We start from the raw sequence: 27704 nt of genomic DNA on the forward strand, positions 1-27704 counted from the left end.
CGTGTGTAATATTGCATCTCGAGGTAAGTGTCGGAACGGAAAGGTATTCGAGGACCGGGGAGAAGGGGGGAGGGTGAATGGCGAGAGGAAGAAGGCGGAGGGACGGTCAGAGAGCCGTTTAATAAAAGTATGAATATCGTCAATAGCTCGACGGCTCGTTCCCGAATAATTTCCACTCTATCGGAAAATAATTATACTTTATCGGGCCGGATCCTGTCTCCCTTCCTGCCCTCCGCCTATTTTTACCCTCTCCCAAGGCGGCGTCTCAAATCGCTCAATTATATTTCCTCCCCGTTCTTCTGGCCATTGTCTCCTGAATCGCGCGCCGCCGCGCGCCGTGGCGTTACCCACCGGAGAAATCCCTTCGAGAACGCGATCATCTTCTCTCCTCGAGGCTCCGATCCTCTGCCTTCTGCTTCCTCTATTGGCCAGGTCTCAAATGCGTAATCGGTGTCTGCGGATTTTGCCTCTATCCTGTCCGATTAAGCCGCTATAAAAAGGTATCGAGCAATTTTATAGAATTCCCAGCTCCGTCGTAGAGTAACGAGATATTCTGATATTCAAAGACGCGTGCCACTTTTTAAAGACCAAGATTTTAACGCACTATGTAATTTATATTTAATTTTATATTCTGATTAATTTCTAAAAAAAGTTATTTTATTTTTTGCAAAAAAAAAACCCACTTTGATGTGAAAAGAATCTTTATTAACGCAATACAAATTTTTCTTACAATTTTCAATATGCCATTTTCGTTTATTAAAAAGTTTGCAATTCTAGATTTGTACACTGATTGCGATGCTTCATTCGCGAATCCGAAAGCGTCGAATTGCGCGATCGACATACATCGTCCGGCGCGTCATAATCGTAATTTAATAGAGCTCATCGTGGCAATTTTGCATGCTCCAAAGGACAATTAACGCGCGACAATAGGGGGAACGCCATCGCGTTTAAGATAATTGACTAGGATGATTCGTTGTTACTCCACGCGACTGAAAAGAGATCGTACGAATACAGAAGGGAAGGGAGAAGCGCCGGGGGTGGATGATGGTCGTCGAGAGGGCTTGATCATTTCGGGGATTACGCGCTGAAAGAAGAGAGGAGGGCCGTCTATAGTTCTATACGGTCCGCCAAAAGAGCAGAAAGAAGTGACGGTGTAAGCAGTCGTGGATTAAGGCACTTAGAAACCCAAGGTGCAAACTAATTTTCTGACACTTCCATTGAAGAAACTGTTAGAAAGTTCAACAGTAAAAGAAATCTGTCAAATATTGTTATCTTTTAACAATCAATATAACTTCACGGAATAATAATCGAAATTATTGTTACGTTACTTTGAGTCCTTGCGAAATTTCGGGCGAGCTCCTTACGCGCTTGTTAGGTAATCCGCCACTGTACGTGGGAGGGCGAGAAGAGCGAGTCCTTGACGTGCGTAGGGGCAGGATCGCGGATGGCACGCGTGAATGCGTCTTTATAAAGAGCAGCCGGTGAATTGATATAAGTGAGCAGTTATTTCGCGATCATTTGGAATTCCTCGTGAATGTGACGAAGGGGACGGCGGCAAAGAGAAAGAGAGAAGGGTGGCCTCTCGAAGAGAGGCGAAGAGGAGACGACGTGGACCCCGGGAATGGGGAGCGCCACGTGCGAGATGCTGGATCCACGCAACGGATCAAAGCCCGATGGCCTCGATCGTTACTTCCGAATGCTCCGCCGGTGTCCGATACGTCTAATCTCGCACGGTCGACGATTCGGCGTGTAATTTTGGTAAACGAAAGAGTCTCTCGGCCGCATGGGCTCCATGTTGAATTTATTTACGGTCCAGCTTTTCTCAAGCGGGATTTCGATATTGCCGTCATTCTTCGATCGCGACATCGAAATTTCTTTTTTATTTTGGCAACGCCAAACCTTGGATCCGGTCGAAACAAATCCCGTCTGAAGTTAAACGGATGAAAGATGGAAGAATTACTCCGACGTTTCGCGAGGTGATGGCACAGCGGTCTGATAAAGGTGGGCGTCACAAGGAGGCGAGGAGAGGAAGAGAGGGGGGAGGGAGAATGGGGTGAGGTGAGGGATCGTTTCGAGGGACGAGCCAGAAGCGAAGAAATAAACCGGGCACAAACACAATAATTACTATCTCTTTATTTGGCTGTTTGTGTCGGGGCCGAGGTCTGCTCCGTTTTCTCTCTGCTCCGAGCGAGACGTGCGGCGCGCCGCCGTTGTGCAGAAGTTAATAAAATCCCCGCAGTCACGCCGGGGTGTGCAGTAACCCCCCTGTGCGACCCCCTTTCCTGCCATCCCCCTCCCCTTCACCCTCCTGCCCCCACCGGGCTGCTGTACAGAGAGGAGGCTTCAGTTTATTTAGCAGCGGCGTAGTCGCCCGTTCGTTGCATCCGATCTCTCCTCCACGTCGAATCCCTGCAATGTGTATCTATCCGCGCGTTTCCTTCGAACTCACGTTCCGCGTGCGAATCTACATTTTCTGTTTTTCAGACAGAGCTTCCCCGGTGTCATTATTACCATCCTTTTATTTGTGTCCTTTTATTTAATTCCGCGCATTTTCTATCCTATTTGGCGCTTCCCATTTCGTATCGCTACAGGTCACTTCATTGCACTATACAGACAAATCATTTTTCAAAAGCGAATTATACCTACATTACTCAAAACTCAAAACGGACGGAGGGGAAAGTAAAAGTTTTGACATTTTAGAATGAGGGAAGAATGATATTTCTTTGATCTTGTATTCCAGTAAAATGTCGGCTTTTCACCCTCTTTAACAATCCACACATATCTCCTTATATAAAATCATCTATCTTCGTATACTCTGTCAAAAATTACTTTTGTATCAAAGAACGTTGTTACGTACATATGTATATAGGAATCTCATTGAGATTGCTTTCATGATTCGCTTAATCGAGTAGGCGTGAGCGAAGGGTAAGAGAAGGTGTTCTTTTAACGCTAGCGATCTCGGGGATAATAACTCGTGGGCGTAATTGTTACATCATGGATCCGTGGAGGACGAATAAACGGGCGCTCCGCGAAACGGCGACGATCGAAGGAAGAGGAACGCGAGGCAGGAAGGAGATGAGAAAGGTATGCAAGGCACCACTGTGGGGGGGGGGGGGGGGCTACAATAGGCGGCATTAAATCTGCAAAAGAGAGGTGGCTCGCTGCTCGCGGCGCGGAAAGCGACGGAGGTGGAGCGGAATCGAGGCGCAAAGGAAGCAGATACAATTCACAATGGACTCGGCGAACCGGCGCGAAGATCAAACGCCACTCCAACGGGAATTACCGACGTCCATAACTGACGTGAAACGACGAGTGTTAAGAGGTAGATCACTTCGTGCGTCTGCATCTGCATTCGTCGTGTCGCCGCGCCGTCGAAACACGTGCCACCGAGATAATTTTGCTACTTTGGCTAACATTCTCCACGTACTCTCGCAATATTTAGAACAAAAAGTTCTAATTTAAATTGATAGAGGAATACGAAATGTAGAAATAAGTTTACAATGGATACAATTTGGTTAGGTGTTGCTTATATTAGAAATATATTATATAAATGTATTATCGAAGCATATACATAAATACACACGTGTAATTAATGTGTTTCATTAGAATCTTGTATTCTTGCTTTCTTTCTCTTTGCTTTTATTTTTTCTCGAGTCTGTATTCAAGCAATAGTCAATTATATAACAGTCTAATAAGACGAGGGTGACGAGCTGTTATCTAAGCTATAAATAGTATAGATGAATATTATCGTAAACAGTTATACTGTTTTGATGGGACTGTTTTTTATGTCGTTTCGTTAAATATACTAATTGTTCATATGTGCATTTTCGAAATTATGTGATCCATTGAGACATGTGGTCAAATGGCGAAATTAATTCCCAACGGTAACGCGATGGGATAATGTCCTAAATTGACGCGAGCTTTCTTTCAACAACATAAAGGGGAATGAATCTCAACGCTGATTCTCCAAGAGAGGACAGAGTATCAAGGACATCGTTATTGGCCCCCGAGGCCACGCCGCGTATTGTTGTCGCCGGATGAAACGAAGAATCACTGAATTTTATGAGATAAACGAAGCGAGGAGATCCCGCAGACAAGTAATGCGTATGGTTTAGATTTCGACGGTCAAAGGAAATAAAGAGCTTAAAAAATTATACGTAGGCACGTGTTGAAACGGAAATAAAGAAGTTAATTATCTAATTATAGCTTTATAACTATGTCATATAATATTACATGAGAAAATATAACTACATACAACGAATTTGTACACAAAATATTTTTAAAATTAAATTAAATTAAAAAGAATTTAAATATTTAAATTAAAATATATATACAAACAAAAATTAAGTCTAATTGCTAATATTATCGCTCAAGTTATAAAATTGATGAATTCTCTTCCTTCTTTTTCTCTCGTCAGAATTTTGCGTCATATAAAATACATCTCGTAATTTCGACAATCTAACTTTGATCGTTAATTAGATCAATCAATTGGACCAATACTCCATTCTTTGACATGTATACCTTCACAAAATGTCTTATAAATTTTTACAACAGATTATACAGACGCAACATGCGAATCTTTTGTAGTCTTTTAGCGAAAACGTTTTTTGCGATATTTCCAGCGGGTGGAGATTGCCGCTTTTCTTTTCTGTCGTCACGGAGGTGGATCACTTTCGGAGATGACAACAACGTGATTTAGCAGACACGGGAAAGTCGCCACGCGACGGTGGCAAGGGGTGGCGAAGGGGTTTGCGCCGCTCTTTCGTGGTTGTATATCAGGGGCGTCGCGTTATTGGCCCCCGAGGCGCAACCGGGCTTTGTCGGCTGGCACGCCGCTCGTCGGATAAACCGAGCTCCAAGAACTGCTGACTTTTATAGGATAAACGGAGTAAAGAGAAAGAGAAAGGGAGAGAAAGAGAGAGAGAGAAAGGGAGACCGTTTGGCGCGCGCGAATGTGCACGGCAACATCGGTTTTATACATCCCGGGATGAATCCGCGCAAATGAGGAGCCGAACGATGCTGTAATCATTCTGGATATGCAAACGTATGAGGTTATTTAATTTTTGCTCACTTAATTCGCGAAATGACTCCTTTATTTACGATGGGAGTTGCGGAGAAATCGTGCGTTAAGGATTAAAGTGTTTCAGAAAGGGATGAGCTTACGGCGATGAGCGTGTTAAAAATCTGTATAATACATTTCAACACCGTAATTACGTAATTCTTTATGATTCTATAAATGCGTTATGATTTTTCAAAACGTTCGTCACCGCAAATTATTGAAAACAGATGCGAATCGTATTTATGCAATATGAATAAATGTATGCGCACTTAGTTTGTTTAGCAGGCTCTGTGGACTACTGTGAAGTCCCTTGAAAATCTAAACGGAGATAAAACTATTTGAAAAGAACTTATATTGCGATTATTAAAATTATATCTTGACGCGATTCGCAATACAGTCGTGCATATTTAGCAAAAATGAGAAGTCAGTGCAGTTATGGTGACCAGTTGAGTAATTTTATTGACGGAATTACATTGATTTCCTTTTTACGTAATTCGCAAAATATAAAAATTTAATATGTATAATATTTATAAATTCAAAATTTTTAGGAATATACGCAAGTTGAAAGTCTTAAAGTTTTAGAAAAACTTGTCAGTTCAAATTTACCTCCGGTAATCCGATTTTAGGATTACATTAACAGATTATCTTTTCGTATACAATTTTTTTTACAGTCTCTAAAGACACTCTGTTATTCGGAGAGTTTATCTCATCTATATTATCTTATTTACAAAAAATCCTGCATCTTTTCTATAATAAAGTATTATATTGTGACCTTTTCTAAAACATTTTTTGTCAACGTCTATTTCAATGCCTGTGTGACTTGTGAAGATAAAGATGTTTTTTCTTTTATAATGATGGGCATAAATGCCTTAAAAAATATATATTTGGATTTGTATTCATTCAGTATATAAAAATAAATTTTATTTAAGATATTTATACATGCATGTATATTAGTATAATATCTGACGATATAAGTATCATGTATTTCTGTGATTTTATTTGACGGCTTTATTAGTCATATCGGAGTAGTACTTTGAGAAATCTATTTTTTATCGTCACAACAACCGAGTATCGATACTATATTTGCATGATAAAGCCGACTATGAGGCAAGCAGGGACGAGATCGAACACCCACGCCTTTATACAGATGGCGGCAAACATTCTGTACAACCAAATCAATGCGGAGATTCGATACCTCGTTTTATCGAACCACCAAGTCGCGCACGGACTCGCGACAAGACAAACTGTATTGATAAATCTTCAACGAAGAAATTAATATTATGTCTTTTAAGTAATTTTCAATATTCGATGATTTTCTTCTGCGAAATATTTGGAGGGGAAGGCTACTTCTCGAGCGCTGCACGGCATGGTTTATAATCGGTACTGTGATTAAACAAAGAGAAGCGATTAAACAAAAAATACACAATTTGTAATTTATAAAACGCAATACTTAACTAGCTCTTCTTTAAATTAACAACATGTGGAATGTTTCTTTGGATTTGCACTGGTTTATAGAAATAGATTCTCACAGTCATAGTGAAATGTCATGATTTCACGTATTACGGAATTTTTCGGAATGGATTCAAATCGGAATTGTTTAGTTATTTCCAAAATTTCTATTGTGTTTTCTAGGGAAAACACAATTTCGGAATCCATTCCGAAAAATTCTATAATACGTGTCTAGATTTCTATATTGATTTAAGGGATTGCTTCGTTCAAAAAATGTCTTAGAAACCAGTCTGGTGAGTTAACGAGACACATACAAATCACATTTTTCGTAGATTCAGAGAAGATAGGCCTTGCAAAATGTCCCTTATAATCTTGTTTTATTGTTACATGTTTATATTGTGAGATAATTCAAAATACCTTTCAGGTATTTTTGTCATTAATTCCGCATTATCGAGAAGACGTTTTTACCTAAGAAAAACTTTCAATATAAGATAAAGTCGCAAACCAAAACAGCATGTTTCTGCACTATAAATACTTTGTAAATTTTACATCTAAGGTTATGTGTGTGGGCGTGTGCGCGCGCGCGCGCGCGCGCGTGTGTGTGTGTGTGTGTGGGACTACGTGTTACTTATCTACGCTGAAAGTAACAAAAATAGAGTTGAAAAAGTTTCGAGCTAAATCATAGCGCACAATCAGACAAGCGAGACAGACAAGAGTCAAAACAGGTTGCAGTTCAGAAGAATGCTTAAAAGACCTCTTAGAGGACCATTTTTCGACAATTTTTCCAAGAATGTCTGTAGTCGCCTCGAGCGACGTAGAAATAATCCGTAAAAGAGATTCCATTTCTTCTTCAGTAAATATATAAAAAAAGATTTGATGTGTATTGGAAGAATTTATTATATTGTCTTATAATATTATGTAATATTTATCTACTTGTCAATGAGTAACGCATTATTTGTTTCTTTTTAATAAACTGCTCAGAATTCAGCTGTTAAATTATCTTTCAAAAGAAGATAATATTATTTTCTCTCTTTCATAAAAATAAAGTGTCGCATTTTATCACACGTGACAATTTATAGTAGCATGAAATAAAATTAAGATTATAATTATATAAGATTCTTGATGGAGAATAGAATTATGCAATGAGACATCATCATAATCAAATTATCCGTAACCTGTCAAAATTTCGCATGTCAAAAGGAAAAGGGAAAGGAAAACACATAAGAAAATGACGGGTACGAATGGCAGGTGGAATAAATCCGCGAGAAAAGAAAATAAGGAACGGAGAAAGGAAGTGATGATACCGGGACCGCACAGGGCGAAGGAAGAAGATGGAAGCGACGAAGAAGATGAGCGTAGGTCGATGGATCGAATGTAGAAGGAGAGAAAAGAGCTGGAAGAGCGAAAAGAGACGGCAAGAGGGCGGACGGACAGGGAGGGAAGGGTGAGACGGGTAGGGGGACCAGAAAAAATCCGGGGATTTACGCGGAAAGGGCAAAATATTCCCCGCCCAGGCTTCATTCAGCCTCCGATTACGGGGTGGCTTTGGGTGAAAAGCACGCGCTCCCATTGGCCGAGGGGCTAATATGGCGGTGTTAGGGGTTGCAAGGTGGGGCTGGTGTACGCGATATTAAGGGCTGCTTTCATGTCCGACGAGCCAGTGCGTGGTGCGCCGTCGATTGACGCATTTTCCGTCGAGAAGGTGGAGAACGAGGTTCGGTATTCCTCCTGTCTCTCCTCATTCCCTATCTTTCTTTCGTTCGCTCGTTTCCTTTCGCGCACCCTCTTCCGCCTGGACCGCACTCGACTCGGCGGCAGATTCAATTTGCGCGCGTGCCACCCGGGACGAGAGAATCTATGATTTGCCAGTGATTTTCGTGGATCAAGGACTGCCGTTTTTCGTATTGCGATTTATTTGCGAATCGCGGGAGCTTACGTCAGTGATTTCTTCGAAGACGAACGACTCCTGCCTCTCAGATATGGCTCAGACTTATAATCAGAAGAGAAATGTGTACAGCATCGATCAGATATTGGGTCACGCTAAGGACGAAGGTACGGCAAAGTGTCTTTCTTTCTTCTTTTCGAGAAACGCGCGCAAGTTATTTCTATGAGTGGACTTGTCAATCATTCAGAAGCTCTCTATGTTCTATGTTAACTAACATAATTTTCTTAATTATAAAACTACTTTTCATATTAATAGAATAACGAATAAATAAGTACACATTTTATTTTAATTACATTTACAAATCAAAATGTTGAAATTCTAATTAAAAATACATTTAGTATTCTATTACGTATAATTATCTATATTTACTAAAAACAAAATTGTGAGAAACAAAACAAACAGTTGTTAATTCAAATAAAGTTAAACGTAAATTTCTGCAATGTAATTCTAATTTTTGCTCTGACAAAGTTAGAGTTTAATACACAAATATTTTGTTTTTAATCATTGTTATAGTCAATAATGATTTTAATCGTAGATATTTATGATTGATAAAGTATTTTATTCTTTATCGGATTTCATTGTTTATCATTTCGCATTGTATAAAGTGCTGTTTACTTACATAGCAATAGTAAAATCTCAAAGACAAAAAACTTGCTATTTAATGTTGTTTAACTTTAATAATTTTGTTAATTTCATTTTCTTTTATCTCTGACTTATCGTTTCTATTCATACCTTTATATATAAATTTTAAATACATTTACAAATGTTTTTTGGCTGTTCATTAACTGATCGATTGTATGTATTCTGACTGAAATTTACAACGCGTTTAATATAATGATATAATCACATTTTCTTTCACGAAACGATCGTAATCGCCGTAAGATTGATAATTTCACTCGCTCTCGGAATACTTGACTTGTCAATAAGAAACTCCATTACAGATTTTATTACCTTGATACCTGCAAGTACGCGCTCTCTTTTTTCACTGTAATAAAATAGGCTGGACAAACACTCGCATAAATAACGAATAAACAGGCAGCATTGCAAACTTTTATTTATTAAAGTTCGGAAGAGGTTTACGTCATATAAGATGAAAACAGAATACTCACTAACTTTCGATTTGAAGTGGGAATCATTAAAGAAATTTTAAATAAAATTTTCATCTTTTTCTGTTTCACCTTATTTATTATTTTCGTATACATTTTACGATGATATAACGCCGCTGAAATGCGATTATTATTTGATAAAACGTTCGTTATACGGTAATTATCCATATAACAATCAGCTAGTTATCGAAGTTATTAAAGATGACCTCATTTTGATATCTGATTGCGTGGTAAATAGTCTTAGAAAAAATCTTTATAGGGGGTATATTTTCTTTATCAGAGATTTATTTATCTTTTCTTTAAAAGTACACAAATTAAAAAAATTAATTATAAATGATAATATAAAGATAAATGTTTATAACTAATAAATTAGAATAAATGTATCTCTGTATATTTATTTTAATTTGTAAGTTATAATTTTTAATCTTCAATGCCAGGGATTTTCCGTTTTAGTTCCTTCGATGAAAGAAAAATACAAATTTACGGACAATTTTATTTTTCTCATAATTTTGTTCTGTTTGTAACAGAGAACGTACCAATATGTAAATAATAAATAAAAAAAAAAACGTAAATTTATTTTAATCTCAAAAAAGTTGAGAAATTCAACTTCAACTGTAGATTGAAAGAATTGCAAACGGCACGGTAAAGAGAAGATACGAATCTCATAGGAATACGCCGTTAACCTTAGGATTGTATGATTAAAGGCAACGTAACGTAATTAGGTCGTCGCGGGTTACAGAATCTGTGGCGACGATCGGTGTAACGTGAATTTACTACACGGTATATTGCGACACGCGAGTGCCATGCACGTGATTAGGTTGCGAAGAGACCGCACGAACGGCGGATTGTTTCGATGCATTCACTTTTGCAGAATCGTCATGGCGTGATAAATCATATTATCAAGTTTAAAGAACTACATTGTTACGTATACTGGCTGAGCCACAGCCGTGGCTTTATAGGCAAACAAAACAATACGGCGCGATCGCTGCCCCACGTTTTTATTAAATGCACGAACCACGAACACGCTTTTACCTTTTATTGCACAACGTAAGTCATTTTTTCATATAATAATATCGTCTCAATAAGAAACCATTGGAAGATCGATAATTTACGTCATAAACTATTGAACATAAGACGCTATTTCTGATGGCTATTAAGCTTCAAAAAAGTAATAAAAAGTATTAATTACCTTAATAACTTAATTACATTTGTAATTAACTTAAACATTTAATTTTAAGTAAATTTTAATTAAATAAAATTATTATTTGTGTGATGACCAGTTTAATGACCACTTAAAATTAAACAAATGCGATAAATAATGTTCTTTTTGACACTTCTGTTGAAAAGTGGGCTTTAAGAAGGTGGCAGAATAGCATAGCAAACAGCTTTCTTATTAGATTTATATACACGTGTTTATTACGGACATATGCAAGTGATCGTTCTCTGATGATTCTGATTTTTAGATTGCGATAAATTTTAATTGCAACGATTGAATGGTAACATTGTTTTCAATGTTACAATCTAAAATGATCAACTCGATGATGCTTTTATCTTGGATGTTTCATTTTTTATGAAGGATATATTTTACTAGAAGATTTACTTAGCTTTTTATTTATATGCGATCAGTGATAACTGCTGTAACGCGAATTTACGGTACGACGTTACGACACGCAAACATCGCATATATATACTCGACGCGTATACTGTCTCTTTGTGCGGTGTACAAATATAGAAATGTTACACGTGGCGTGCAAGTACGAAATAATCGTACGAACAATGTTCTGGATATTATAATAAATGTATAAATTATTAGAAGTGCAATTTATATGTACTTGCAATGTTTGTACATTCTCAGATGAGTCGATTTATGTATCCATTATAATTCATGGCCAATTCTAAAAGCATTACTGTATGATTATTGTATATATATTTATATTTGCCATAATAATTGTAGATATTTTGTGGCTGTAGATATTTTATTGTTATATCACTATTTTTATCATATTATATGTACACGAAAGAGAAAGAGAGAAAAAAAGAGTGAAAAGATATGCAACATGGAAATATATATACATATATATACATATATATATATTACACAAATATTTATTTTATTATACGTAAATGTTCGACAATTTTGTGATAATTTTTATAAATGTAGGTGAACAGACTTTTCATTGCATAAATTATTAAATTCGGATTATAAAATCATGAAATCGCATCCTTATTTGAGTCAATATGCAATATTACCAAATATTATTAATCTAACATATTTTATATTATCTATACTTTTTATTCAGATATAAATGTACACATAATATTTAAATAATGACGTGTCTATTTACTCGCATATTACTCCAGTATATTCAAAACAAATATCTTCTCTCTAAACTTAAGCGTATTTTATGCCATGCATTTTTATATGGGATTCCTAAGGGGTTTGCATTTTATAAATTTTCATAAACGCGCGCGTTTTACAATATTTTTTTTGAAAACATAGTCTCGTCGCGTTTTATCCCGTGGAACACTCGTGGCCGGCGTATTAACGTAAGTCCTTTTAAGGACTTTATTAGATTTTCAGCGTAAAGTCCTCGGCCACTTATAATCCGTTCCTGTCTCACGAAAGTATATTTCGTCGACTGAACGGATCGCAAATCCCTTTTAACGCTTAACGCTTAGGCGCATAATCCGCATAGATGCATAGGCGCGTAGGCGCATAGGGCGTTCTATATCGGAAAGATGATCATTCCGGACCTGTCTGGTCGTACAAAAACATTTCCATTATCCTCTAATTATTGTCAAAACAAGATTTGTCTGGCCCATAATATATGTTTGTCCTTGGACCTAAGCTCCTGTTTTCTCTTCTTTAATTTGTGCAGTTCGAGAAGAAATAAAGACTGAACAAAATGCCAGAAAATTTTGACCATGTTAACGCTTCGAGCAAATCCTAGCGTGACAAAAATAAGTTCTGTGTTTCTCAATATTCTTAGGTATTACAAATCTGAATAAAAAAATTAACAATTTCCATGAATTAATAACAATTTTTTCGAAAAGAAGATTTCTTATACTTTTGAAATTTCCGCGTATGTAATAATATATAATGAGTGCTTAAGATACGCTTACGGACACGATGCAATTATAGGAATAACACTTTAAGATAATACAATCTTCCAGGAAAAAGGATCATATTGTCGTTCAAAGGGCTACGTAATAACGCGTTTAGATACACAATATAATATAAAATCAAAGCCTTTGCTGAAATATGATAAATTACATCGACTGATTACCATGACTATTCTCTTTATTAATATCTTTTATCAATTGTTAAAATTTATTAATCCGTATTTTATGAATTGTTGCAATTCCCCTTAATCTCTATACAATTACGCGGGTGTTTTCATCTATGACTTCATGACTGCAGGCGGTTCCTTTGGCGCCTCACGATGTGATGATTCGCGACATGTGCCCGCGATCGGCACGGTAAATAAATTTTTAATTTCGCTCTGCGCGTCTCACCCTCTCGGCCATCCCTACCCTGCCCCAGTCGCCTGGTCCACATCAGGCGTCGGCGCATCGTAGATTTAATAAAAAGCAGTGGAGAGCTAAGCATCAAGTGGGTACTCCATTGTGCCTCAGCATAAAAACATTGAAATCTCTCTATTCAGCTTGGATTAGTACGACGATGCCTCTCTCTACACGCGTATATGTATACGTGCGTGCGTGCGTGCGCGCAGGCTTCCGCGCGTGCACGCACACGCGTGCATACCGTGCGCCGCCGGCGGCGTGCATACGTTTTCAATCGTATCTCGGTTCATCCTATCACAACTGCTGGCTATGTATCGACATCGAAAAGTAGGATTAGCATTATTACGCACGAGTAGTAAATGCTTGTCTAATTAGTCCGCGCGGAGACGCGTAAAAGGATGTACGTGCAGGGGTGGATAATCGTAAAACCTTTTCGTACGGCCTTATTACGGTTATTCGAAAAGGTTACCATGTTGCCGATTGAATTTGTTAAATTGGAGTGCTCAGAATGGCAGAAATTTGAGTTACGAGAAAACTAAGTTAACGAGGGGCCAGAAAAAAAGAAAACGAAGTACCTGGCGCAGGCAGTTTTTGATATGATTAATTTGTATTATGGTCATTTGTTTGGGTACTTAAATATTTGAAATAAGAGAGGCTTCTGTGTAGTTCTGGAATATTCTCACTAAAAAAAAATTGAAACAATATTTTTTTTAGGCCGTATTTAAGTCCATTATTTTAAATTTACACTGCGCAAATGAAATAAATGACATTATTTAAATGTTTGCTAAATGATTTGCCAGTTGATTAACGAGGAATATTCGGAGCCATCTAATTTATCCATGACAAAAATTAATCGGAATTCTATTTAACATTTAATGAGATAGATTTTATTTATTAAACTGGACACTATGTTTCGAAGATGTAGTACAACGTAACGCAAAGTGATTTCGAGGGAAACGTTTACGAAGCGGATTATAATTTAATATGAAATTTAGTCTGAGTATATGTGCATGTAAGCGGATGCAGACGGAGATGTAGCTTTGTAGTTAAATTGCTGCTTCGGTCTCAGATCGTTATCCAATTATAATAGGTATATTAATCTAAAACGCTACATGTAGTTAGCTAATTAATAATTAGCCTAGTTCGCGGGTAGTAATGAGGGCGCAGTCCATGTGATGGGTTTCATCAATAGATCGGCGAGTGTTCGAGTTATTTACACCACGCAGACTTAATTTCCTCCATTTATATAAAATATAACCGCTGCGTGAGATAAAATAAAATGAATTTAAAGATTTTATCATAACTGACGGATTTTGATAACGTTATTTTCTTTTTCAAGGAGAAAGACGTGGCGCCAGCTTTATGCCACTCCAAATTCTCCGCATAAAAAAGTTTGACCGCATGAAAAAGCATCGCGATATTTTGTAAAGAACCTAAGTATAGAAAGGTGCTCCTCGCAAAAGACGATGAGGAAGTCGGAGAAGGATCGCGCGTATCGTTCTCAAGATTACCGACACAAGGGAAGGTTCACAAGAGGAATAATAAATCGCGCGGCAATTTGTTGCGCGCGTGTGTATATATACAATATATCATCGCTTCTTACAAGCGTCAAAGAGGTAACAAGGTTTATCGCGATGCTCGATTTTTACCGCTCGCATAGCTCTCGCCGTGACATTACCGCGATGTATTTTTGCGGAAAATCTGTGAGATACTTCCGCTACTTTTCGCTCGACGATACCTTCGCGACATCTCGTTAAGCGCACGGCACGATGGCTCGTTGCCTGCAAGCTCCATTTTTAAAACTCGTTACGATGAATTTATTTTTAACGCCGTCAAGTGCCTTTCGAAATTATATGCAGATCAACCGATTTGTTATTATCTGGGCGTTCGTGCAATATCAAGCGCATTGCACGAATGTTTTTCGAATATTTTTGCGCGTATTGATTTGATCGTTGTAGAGTTGCAAGTTTTATGGCAAAAGTCGTTGAAATAATCGTTGTCGCTATAATTATCTAAATTTTTGTAAATATGAGAAATAAAATATAAATGAAAATTTCATAAATGTATTAATAAATTCATCGCTACAAAACCTCCGCGAAGATTCTATACTATTTTATCATAAAGTTATTTATAAAAACAAACAAATAGCTTCCTTCGCCAGTAAATGAAGTTATTTATAAACTTATCTTTTATGTACGATTAAAATCGACATACCGCGCGATTTGGTTTCTCACCTGAGACGAATCAGGCAATCTATATATCCGACTATGTCTACGTGTAGTTTACTTTAATGAGGCTTTAAACCCTCGTTGATATTCGCGCAAAGACAGAACGAGTGATCATGGTAGGAAATATGACTGGGGGTACGAGGCGGTCGCGATCACAGAAAGCCGGGAAGGGTACGCGTTTCACGGGGGGTGCAAGGCTCGTTGCTGTATCGTGAGAGAGAGAGACAGGAGAAGGAGGAGGAGGAGGTAGGGTGTGGGCAGTATGCACTCGTGATATTTGCTAATCACTGACAGCGACGGCTTTTAAGTACTGTCGAGCACATACGTATAATGTGCGCACTTACATTTGTAGGGTATTTCGCGGGCGTGTACACGCGGGCAGATGTATGGAGCGGTGCAAAAAAAAAAGAGAATAAAGCGCCGGGTGAGGCTTAAAAATTGGCAAATCCGCCGATCGGACGTCATCGGCGTATCGGTTATATCGGTACCGGTCGTTGTGCGGCTTAAAAATGAAATTGCGCCCGTATCTCCCCGCCGCTACCACCGCCGCCGCCAGAGTTGGCATATCAGGCAAAACGACAATTTCGTTTTGGCAACGCGAGCGATATGGCTTAATCGCCTCCCGATCGCTTCCCGCGCTCAAGTATCGGACGTACCGTTTGACGTATACGCCCGTTTAACAGGGCGAGGATGCGCCAAATAAATTTCGAGGATTACAAATTCTCGCGTCTTATACGGAACGGAAAGTTCTCCTTTTCGATTACTTATACAAGTTCCTCCAAAATTTGATCCCAATGTCACATTACAGCGTGCATTACACGTTTGACACGCATGTCTACGGTATAAAAATAATGTATGTTTTAGAAATTTTATATAAAACAATAATACTCATGAGAGAATTTATTTAGCGCAACTCTTTTATTATTTAAAATTATATTATTAATATTATTAATAAATATTCTTTGTCGAAATCTTGTGTTAGATAGTATTCTTTGAGAAAATCGCATTGAGATAAAATAAAAAAGAGAAATTTTGCTTTAGAAGTTGCGTATTGTTGATTTCAGACCACGCGACGTCGTCTGACGCTGTGGTTGATGGTGGCGATACGGAGCTCGGTCACCTGAGCGATCATCAGATCAACGACGCGCTGCACGATCCCTTGAATCTGGGTGAATCCGACCGACCGCGCAAGGTGCGAAGATCGCGAACGACTTTCACGACCTATCAGCTGCACGAACTCGAGAAGGCCTTCGGGAATACGCAGTACCCGGATGTGTTTACCAGGGAGGAGCTGGCGATGAGACTGGACCTATCGGAAGCCAGAGTACAGGTGCTTTTCACGAATTCAATCATTGCAGAAAGGACCATAAGCCCATGAGAGGACAGATATTGCAGAAATAAGTAAAATTCTTGCAAATATTTAGATAGGAAGGTAAAAATATAAAGTAAACTAGAAATTTTTAAGGCACGTGGGTTCTTAATTTGAGAAAAGAGAGATATGTGGGATATGGGATAGATATGGGAAGATTTTGGGTAATTTACATAAATGTTTAAAATTTTCTTTTCTATATTGCGGGAATAAAATGCAAGAGGTATTAAATTATAAATAGAACAGATGTAGCAAATTTAAATGTTATAAATATTATAGCTCAAAAAGAGACAACGGGTGTCTCGTATTCCTATTGTCTTTTCAGTTATTGAATATCGTGTTTTATTAGAATAAAATAGTCGCGACACTCTCGATTATTATATGTACTTCCAAAAGATTAGCTTATGCCCATATCTCGCAATGACTGATTCAAATATTCCACAAATGCGGCTTGAGGCGAATGAGGTAAAGAAGTCCGGCCAGATTTTACCAGACAGTTGCAGAAGTATAATTAACCTTTCGTTGCTTTGACTGGACGAATTCACAAAGCCTGAGAGGCACGCGAGTGTCGCTGAGTTTTGCTCATTTGATAGTGGCAAGTTTCGTAAGTAGTTTTAATGACGAGTTTTAGATTCGGTCAGCGGAATGAAATTTAAAAGGCTAACTCGTTGCTCGCACGTAATTTTGATGTTAAATATGGAGATTGTCAAAAGAATTCGAGGCAATGATGCAATAATCCATATATAAGCAAAAAATTCTGTATTTTAATAACGTTCATGACAAAACATATTTAAATAACTATTAGGATACTTTGTTACTCATAATTACAGATTTAAATTTATTTCATAATTTACAAAGAATTAGTTTTTTACATTTCTTCGTCGCGATAAAGTGATTCTAGTATAGCGATATAGTATAGCGATTAATGCACAATAGCGTAAACTGATTTTCTGCACGTGCAATTTTCACGAGGATCGATTTATACGTAGATTTTGCGAAGGTTTGAGGAACGTCAAGCATCCTCGAGCGCTTGCAGAATTGCGCTTTGGCGACTCAGCCTCAAGGCACTAGTCACTTAACTAATTAGAGACTATTGTGTCGCAAAATTTCGTGCTGCGTTTTCCATCTGTAATTTTGCGAAACATACACTACGCCCCGAATTCGATGATTAATTTTATAGAAGAAGGGCTGCCTCTCGTGCAGACTAGTAATCTGCTTTGGAATTACTTTAAACCGGCGTCCTTGAAAATTCAAGTACGTTGCAGCGATGGGGTTGTAGTTCAATCCATGATAACGTGGTATACATTGTTTCGCGATGATTTGTACTCCCCCTTCATACATCTCTTTTTAATATATGCACTGTAAAAACAGATTAATTTTGGAACGTAAGAAATAATTCAGTTTTGCAATTATAAATGAATGACGTTATGTATAGAGTAAATAAATTAAATTACATCAGTAAACAATTATTTGCGAAATGGTAACGATAATTCGCTCGAGTGCTGGTGAAATTAACATGCATAAACGGTATTTATACGTAAATGAATATCGAAATGAATACATTATAACGTCGCAACACGATCCTTAATGAATATCAGATAAAGAAAGAACCTCTTATCGATTTTCTTTCAAGAAATACTTACTCTTGAATCGGTGCGTTCTTGAATCGAATCACCCGATTCGATTGTTTTATTCCGACGTATACGACAAAGAAACTGTCGACAATTTTAGAGGAGGCGCGCACGCACACTTGTACACGTACTTTCTGCATGTATATAACCGTGGGTGAGAGTGCGAAGGGTTGCGTGGTGCCGCCGGCGGAAGGGTGGCGATGATGCTGAAAAGAGACAGAGAACATTCCGATTGGCCCATTGTGGTACAGCGGAGCGACAATGCCGGCAATTGGCCGTCGCTCGACAAAACCGCTAAATGATCCGCCGCGGCGCACAGTGGTGCCACGGCCACTTTATTTCAATCTAGGAAATCCTCCAGTACCCCCCTCGCGAGCCCCTCCCCTCCCCCCCGCCCCCACTCACGCGCCGATTCCAGATGCGAAATTACCCCATTTTTCGGTATTAACGGCTGGCCGATGTATCGACGATCGGGCGCGTATGGTAATGCAATCGCGAGTCGTTTCTGACGTTTCCTACACCCCGGCAGATTTGCCACCGCCGGACACTCTGGATGGAATTTTTATAGGCTACCATGGTCGTCGCGGTGCGATTTTCGCGAATTACTCCACTGCGTTAAGAAGACAATGTTTTTTTTTAATAAACAATATGTTCAAAAAAAAGAGTTCTTTAAGAATCTTCCTCTTTTAAAAGATAACTTTATGTTAATTTAGAAAAAAATTGGTTAAAAGTTTAATAGAGAGATCATATCGAAGGTTCAATTGATAAAAGGTCTAAGAGTTCCAAATTCGACGTTGATCGATGTACAGATTGCGGAAACATTGCCGATTTCTATGGTAAATGGTTCGAGAGATTAATGAGGTAGAGTTATGGAAACGCGACGGCGTTGCAAACTTTCGAGTTCGCGGTGGGTCGCTTAAATGACGCAAGGTTTGCGAGCACTTAAGCGTTAGAGGCTATTCAGGAGCGATTAAATAATTAACAGCAATTAGGCAATTGAATTTCCTGCCCCTCCCCCCTCCGGTCTCGCAACGCTGACCTCTTTCCCTCGCTTCAACGTTATTCCTCTCTTCTCTTCCTCGATGCCACTTCCTTCTCCCTGGCAGTGCACCCTCGATTTTCTCACGTTGCCTTGATTTTATTCCGCAACCCGGCCGAACTAACTCGCTAATTTGTCTCGATCCAACGGCCTGCCATAAGTCATAATTTCATTTGGTTTTCAAAAGTAAGTTATAATTAATGTCGTCGCGTATACGATAAACCGTAATCTTTCGCGCCTTCTCCGAAGAAAAGACTAACAAACTATTCAGATGCGAAAGAGTATGCGACCTTAATTTTACTATTAATAAATTTAATCTTTTATTAAATGGATAATTAACTAAAGACTCTCAATATTAAAATTAACCAGGTAACAAGGAAAAAGTGGGCTTTGAAAGTCAAACACGATTAGCTGTGCGTGAGTTAACGTTATGTAAAATTCAATTGTTACGATTTATAACTTTGTATAGAATTGTTAATTAAATGTTACATAACGTTAACTCACGCACAGCTAACCGCGTTTGACTCTCGAAGCCTATTTTTTCTTTGTCACTTGTTAATTTTAATCTTTTGTATTATTTATAATATTAATTATGTAAATCTGCTAATTAAATAATTTAGTATATGCTTAAGTATTCATTGTCTGTTTAGTTTATCTATATTTATCCATGGCTATATTTTTACATATTTAAATATATATTTAAATTTTTTATATTTAATATATGTATATGATTCAGTTTTCTTTCTGTGAGAATAAAGATATAATAAAATGTTCTTTCTTTTTTCTCTATTTTTTCTTTTTCTTTTCTCTTTCACTCCCTCTTCTGGTACCCACGAAAATTCAGAATAGCTCGGGTGGAAAGCGAAAGTATTTATACGGCAACCGGACCAGCGATAGGGTCGTCAGGGGTAGACGAGAATAGAGAGCCGGAGGCAGGGGTTGCTAGTACTCAGGGGTACGAAGGAAATCAGGATAATTGTTAACAATTAGCTTAATCAACCTCGAGAGCAAGCTTTTGTTGTTGGCTGCTCTGATACGCGCGTCTGGGGTTCTCATGGGCTTCCCTTTCCTGCTAATTTTGGATCTTCATGACGTACATCTGGTATTTCGATAATTCATAATCAGTTGAAATTACGAATCGCCTCTCAACGGTTCAAATAGATTATTTAATTGGATTGAAATTATAATAATATTTTCTTTAAAGTATTCTAAAAAATTATTTTGAAATAATTGCTTAATGTCTTTAATGCCAATTAATATAAAGAGATCGTGCTGAATATTTACTCTACAAAGTATTTTTCTTTGTTTTAGGTGTGGTTTCAAAATCGACGTGCAAAATGGCGCAAGAAGGAAAAGGCCTTGGGCAGAGATACGAGTTTCATGCACGTCGAGCAAGGAGGTGAGTCTAATTGTAAAAAAATTAAAATTGCTCGTGGAGACAATACCATTTTTGACAGAAGTAAAAAAGGAAACCTTTACTGTTGGAAAATTTTTGTAGGTTTGTTAAAAAAGGTCCTTGTTAAAATTTTTGTGTAAAATAATCAATACATACATGTGTACATTTAACATATGCCTGCTATGTTAATTGAGCTTAACAAATTTAAAATGTAAAATTATTAAAATAATTTAAAGAATATGTTAAAGTAAAACAGTTTGAACGTATTTATTAAATGTGTTAAAATTTACAGAAAAAGAATGTTAATTTTACTCTATAACAGAAGTGGAAATAAAAATTTACAGAAAAAAAGTGTTGATTTTATCTTACAATAACTTCAATATAAAAGTTATGTTAATTGTACACATAATTAACGTCAAATTACGATCAAAATTACATTTTTTTTCTGTTGAAATATTTTAACATAGTATCGGTTTTACCATTTAACACATCCATATTATGTTAAATTAACACAAAAATTTGAGTGGACCGTTTTGGACATGCGATTTATGTTATATTTAACACAAATTTTCCAACAGTGTTTAGTAAGAAAAACTGTGTCTTGCAATTGTAATGTGTCTTGTAATTATTAGACATCAGATATTCTATTTTACAAAATTTTTTGAAATGTAATACGGTTTAAATATTTTTTGCCGTGTTGCATAATTGTTATTTTCAAGTGTTTCAGTAAAATAGAAAGATTTTTCGAGTTAGATAATTGGTTTGTATTTTTCTTTTCTGTTTTTTTTCGCAACAATGGATGGATTAATGTCTTTTTTTTTAATTCTCTTCATTCTTTTTCCTTCTAATAGTAAAGTAATCGCGAATGCTCGTTTTCCACCATCATTGCTCCCTTGCTTTGCAGTAACAGTAACACGTGTGTTACGGTCACTAATATACGCAAGAGAGAACGATAGGGCGCAAGTTATAAAGGGTAGATGCAATCGACGACAATTACGTCTAATTTTAGTGTCGCTCGTCGCAGCCATCACGTGCGAATGATATAGAACAGAAACCTGGCCGATTATTTTTTCATGAGACGCTTTGCGGATAAAGCTTGCACATCGAACGTGCGATATTAGCAGTGAAAAAAATCTAATGACTTCAGCATTGTAGTATTTCAATATCACATAATAATTATTTTTATTACGTATTTCCAACCGCGTTACAAGAATCCTAAATTTCTTCTGCGTATTAACACTCTTTAAAAATAATTATAACAAATCCTTTCCACACTCTCTATAGTCTGGAAAAAAATAAAAGTAGAGAAAGAAAATGGATTTCTAAAGTAGATCTATAGCGTAGATTGCTCACAAATGAAGTCGATACAGTTTTCTCCATATCAGAATCTGAAGCAGCGTCAAAGGAGTAAGCAAGCTGGTCGAATCCTGTTTACAGGTGTTAACGAGCTGTCTCTTCACGCGCGGCTGCTGCAAACGGCCAGCGGCGTTCCCGGCGCGGATTCCTCGGGCCCGCCGACGGGCGCGTTTCCCTGGTTCATACCTCCGGTATTCCCGTCGCCCTGGCCACCGAGCGCGCCCAAGCTGCCGCCGTTGCACGCCCTCCTGTCGCAATACATCGGCCTGCCGTTGCCGCAGAACCTGGCGTCCCTCGGCACGATGCTCCCGGTCGGCCTGAACCCGAGCTCGTCGCTGAACCACAGCAACGTGAACGGTCACTCCCTGGGCGGCCACTTGCACGGACACCCCCTGAATCTCGGGGTGCAGAGCATACCGCAGAACCTGAGCTCGAAGAACGACAGGGAGGAGGATTCGGCGTCGTCCGACGACGAGATCAGGAAGCAGAGCGCGGAAGTGCTGAGAGTGAAGGCGGAAGAGGCGCTACGCAAGGCGGACAATTAACTGTGAGAGCTTACGGATTTTTGTAAATAAAAAGGAACCTTCTCGGTTCACCCGAAAGAGCCGTTTGATACCAACGTAAAATTTTCGCTCGGCCGTAAACACCCGCGAACCTATAGTATCCTGTATGCGTCAGAAGTTTATTTCGTTTGTCAGGCTGCAAAAGAGTATGGATTCGTGTCGTTCGTACAATTCGGTAGGCACTTTACTACGCGATGTATCCCGGAAGGAAACGCTTTTGCCAATGGGTTCTAAAGTTAAGAAAAAATAATAATAAGAAAAAAAGACTCTCCGTCACAAGATCTATTAAAATTATTTTTGCATTTTCTTTCGGGACGCTCTGTAGGACTTGGATTCGAGTAGTATGTATTCCAGTAGAAAACAGACAACATTTGATACACATTTGAATATTTGTTGTGACGTATCGGTCGTATTGTTAATTTTGAACATGTTCGATCAGCAGCGTAGTCCAATCGATAGATTGTTGAATTTACACAACTTCAGCGCCAATTAGATATTCGCGCAAGACGCAATAATAAGTTTACCAGTCATTGATCAATAATTAGTTGCTGACTGAATACACGCGGCCTTTCGACCTAGAGTCATAGAAACTCGATTATTGCAAATCGGTTTATTCAAATATGTTCTTAAATAAAAAAACAAACTCACGGCAAACACAAAAATATTGGATTTTGAATAATATAATAATGTAACAGAGACTTTAAACGGAATAACGAATGTAGTTTCTCCTATTCAGAAATATTCGGAAATATTCAGAAATATTCAACAAAACTAACAGAACAATTTGTGTTACTTTTTAATAAACAGAAAATAAATATATCATTCATGAATTATTTTTTAATATATTAATATACAAATATATATATAATACATATTTATTAATTTATGTTTTATATATAATATTATTTGTCGTTAAATAAATAACATATATATATACAAATAATAAAATATTTCAGAAAACTATACAGACACCGCTAACAGTTTATACTTTATAAGGAGACATTTGATTGCTTATTTTTATTATTCGCGTTGCAGCGAAACATCAAAATGTGAGATTTGACAGATAGCAATGCACATAGCGCAATCATGCATTGTTATAATATAATGGGTTATGCACTATTATTTGCGTCGTAATTATTTAGCACTGCTCGAGTTGTTATTCGACGGCGACACGTAACAATCTATTTCATCGATGTCAAAAACTGATTGCGTTTTTCTACGTGAATCAACATGTAAGGGCTGATCAGACTAATTGCTGCACTGGGCTAACTATAACATCAGAATATTATTTAATAATAAATAATTTATAAATTTGATTTAATTATGTTCCTTTACAAAAAAATATAAAAATTGCGATATAGCGTATTCATCCTGTCACAACTGCCTTATCCCGTAAAAAAGATAGATGAGTGCAACCGCGTAGAATTTCTTCAAGATTTAAAAGAATAAGTACCGTACAGGATCGTCGGTGTACGTATCAAGTGAAAAGAGAGAGAAAGAGAAAGAGAGTGTAAGCAATTTTTGTAAAATACATGTATCATACGACCATTAGATATATATCATGTATACATATGTAACATATATATCAATATAAACTTTGTGTAAATATGTAGGCTACCCATTAAGTTAAAGAAATATATTAAACCTAACAAAGAACCACACAGAACTGTATTTCTTTCAAAACTATCATCGTCTATCATCGTCTGCCAGCACAACGTTGACAGTCGGAAACGATCTTTCCTCACAATTAAAACATAAAAAACGAGTATAAAATTTGAGATAAGTTATTAATTAATTTATTACTCATCTCAAATAATTATCAGAATGGGTGCAGTTTTTAAAAAATTGTGAGAAAATTAAGTAGACATATTTGAATTAATAAAGATAATGAAATTAAGGGCTAGTGAAAGAGAGAGGTGCTTGGAAGCATTAGAAACGCCATCGACTGCACGTGATCAATTTTCAATATTTTTACATTTTCAAGTGTCTCTATATAATAGTCTTTACTAGCGTATCACGATTAATAAGCCGCAGGTGCCTCAGGTCCGACTCTTTCGCACCCGTCAATTCGGGCCTCAACTACTCTAATTCGTCCTGTCCGAGGGCAATTCACACGGGGGCGAGCTACAAAATCGCTTCCGCGTCATTAATCATGAAAAGATTTGGCGTATTGGCCGCGTCATTACAACGATTTCCTGAATTCCGCGCAGCTGGCGGTGCCCCCGCACGGACCCCCGGATTCCCACGGGCCCCAACGCGCCGACTGTGCCGCGCGCGTTTAATCGCGCACCCCCGCCTTCCGCCCCCTCCCCCTCCCTATACGTTCTCTCCCTCTCCGTTTCACCCCGGGCTCCGCATTTTCCGCCGTCGAAAGTGAATTTCGTCCGTGGGCGGGATCGGGCGCATCCCGGCGTGAACGCCGGTAACACGCACAACGGCAATTACAATCCGGCCAATTTATCCGCGTTATCAGAAATTTATCTGTCGCAAAGGACGAAGGCCGCACGACGAACGCGAGAGTTAACGTTATCGCCTGGCGTTATCGCACGGGAAGGTAATTATTGCACCACCTGCTTGGACACTAGCCGCGCGATCCGCGCGAGCTCGATAAAACACACAGATAACGCGGGTGAGCGAATGATATTTCATTTCGAAGGTATTTTGTCGAGGCTCGCAGGCAACATATTACTGTAACGGTTATAATACTTGATAGTTTCTTCTTAATAATTTTTAGAACTAAGAAAAAAGAAAAAATAAGTAAATAAATATGTACATACATAATATGTATGTATATCTCGACAGAGAAACGCAAATGGCAACGCAGGTTGTTGCGATGAGTAGGTGTTCACCTTCGTGGGTTTTTAGGCAAAGAACTCAGAACGGTGCGCTCGAGAAACGGCGCAGACATTTTGTATTGACACATTAGGTGAAGTACGCGCATGCTTTCGAAATGCTCCGCTTACGTTTTAGCTCAACGACCGCGTCGCATAATGCTGCAAAGTTCCGCTAAATGGAACCACTAGAAGAAGGAGAAAGAAACGCTCGAGGTCCACTTCGCCCCGATTTCGTCCGTCAGACGGTATTGCTGAATTTCGGTTTCGGCCCTACAATCTCGTGTCTTTAGAATATTCGGCGCAAATATGTAAGCCTTCTTTTACAGAGAAGTTAGAGAAATAGCGTATACTGAAGAATACTAACAATTTTATGATACTAGATGAACATTTTTAAAGAAACGATCTAACGTCTTTTATATATCTTTTTGTTTTACGTTGTAAATTAATAATCTCGAAATATTTGGTACAATTTATGCATTCTGAATGTTAACTGGTTCACGTCTTTTTAAGATAAATTACAAGCCAATATTTTTTGGAAAACACAATGTTGTTATGCGTCAGGCACACATAATTGCGCTCGCATTCTCCAAAATGGAAGAAAAGCGATATTTCCGGCTTTAAACGCCTGTCCGCCTGTTTCAACTGATTTCCACTAGCCGTTTCTCGCCTTTTTATAAAATGCTACGGCACAGATGAAGGATCACAGTTGAATACCACTGATCGCGATCGCGGTTGTTACGAAGGACAATTAGATTAAAAGCAGCGCCTCTCGCGGCGGCTTGAGATCCATTAGTGCCCATTGTGCCACCCCATTTACACCCCCACCGACCATCCCCCATTGCTCCATGCCCTTCTCTCCGGAACAGAGCACCCGTCTCGAAGCCAGGTACTTATTCTCAATAGTAATATGCTCACTTCATATTTCTACCTCTTCGTCCTTCAACGCTTCTGTCTGCATCACCCGACGGAGTCCCTCTTCTCCTTCCTTCCGTTCTTCTTCTGCGCAAAAATTGCTGGCAGTGATGACGTTTAAAGAGATTTTTCCGTCTTGCAAAAATTATCACGACAATACACGTGCGAAACCCCGATATTAATGACGTAGCCCAAATGACTTCTATTTTTATATCCATCAGTCGTGATATAAACCGGCGTCGATTACATCATCGTCGATTAATCAATGACATTGATCTTTCCTTCGAGTTTATCACCATAATTTCGCTCGTCAACTAAATGCTGTTTAATCTTTTGCTTATTCAATACAATATACAATACAATCGTGTGATTGTGCAATAAATTTATATAATAAAAATCAGATAGAGAATCAGACTCACAAAATAATCTTCCCGAACTAGGAAACTTAGGACGGCAATTCCAAGGACATAAAATACAATAAAGGACTCTTAATGAATAATAATGTGAACTAAACATTATTTTCTGATTTAAAAATATATACAACGACTTATAAATAACATAACTTTTTAACTTATTTTTAATTTAACGTATATAATATTCGTAATGCAGAACGTTGCAAAGGCATATGTGGTATATATTGACAGCTTTATTAATAGCTTTATTTAAAAGAGCTACAATTTTACGTATTAACTTGTATAATTTAACGCGTAACTCAATATCCTTGCATTTGATATTTTGTCCATGTAAACATTGCGGCAAACATTATTATGGTTTCTACATAAACTTCGTATAAATGATTCGTGCAAAACCACAGACTAATTTGGATGTAAAGTCGAAATAATATTCCTAAGCACGCATATAATACATCCACAATAGCTGATGCAACCACAGCGGTTTTGCGTAGGTGGAGATGATATAATGCTTAGAATCGCATACGAAACGTTGTGATTTTTTTCGGCGCTAATAATTCGTTGAGTGTCATTATCCGGAATTAACATTGCTTTCGCGAAATAATAATCGCTCTTGTACGAGCATGCCCGATCTGCCGTAGTAGGATTCATTTTAAATGTTAAAGCACACAAGTGAATTTCTGCTTAGTTTTATAGTGCCAATGTTCATCTGTTTAACGTTCCGTTAATTTACGATGTAACTAATCGATAAGTGTATTTTATTAAAATCATATGTATTGTTTCGGGATACGTTATTCGATCACTGATTCGATGATAGTTCTTCTTGCAACTTATATAATAAATATAATAAAAACGCATTACTACTCGACACAAATTACCGCG

The 27704-nt window shown here is 37.9% G+C and overlaps 1 protein-coding gene across 1 annotated transcript; it reads left to right on the forward strand.

Annotated features, from left to right (window-relative positions):
- Positions 1-8187: 8187 nt before the first annotated feature.
- LOC112454228 (aristaless-related homeobox protein-like) lies at positions 8188-23467 on the forward strand. The gene is made up of 4 exons (XM_025015495.1): positions 8188-8560; positions 16377-16642; positions 20663-20750; positions 22185-23467. Exons 1-4 carry the CDS (start codon positions 8488-8490, stop codon positions 22646-22648), a joined length of 891 nt encoding a protein of 296 aa, XP_024871263.1. The 5' UTR covers positions 8188-8487; the 3' UTR covers positions 22649-23467.
- Positions 23468-27704: the final 4237 nt, after the last annotated feature.

The sequence above is a fragment of the Temnothorax curvispinosus genome, unplaced genomic scaffold, assembly GCF_003070985.1.
Source record: "Temnothorax curvispinosus isolate PA1 unplaced genomic scaffold, ASM307098v1 QBEX01004926.1, whole genome shotgun sequence".
NCBI lineage: Eukaryota > Metazoa > Arthropoda > Insecta > Hymenoptera > Formicidae > Temnothorax > Temnothorax curvispinosus.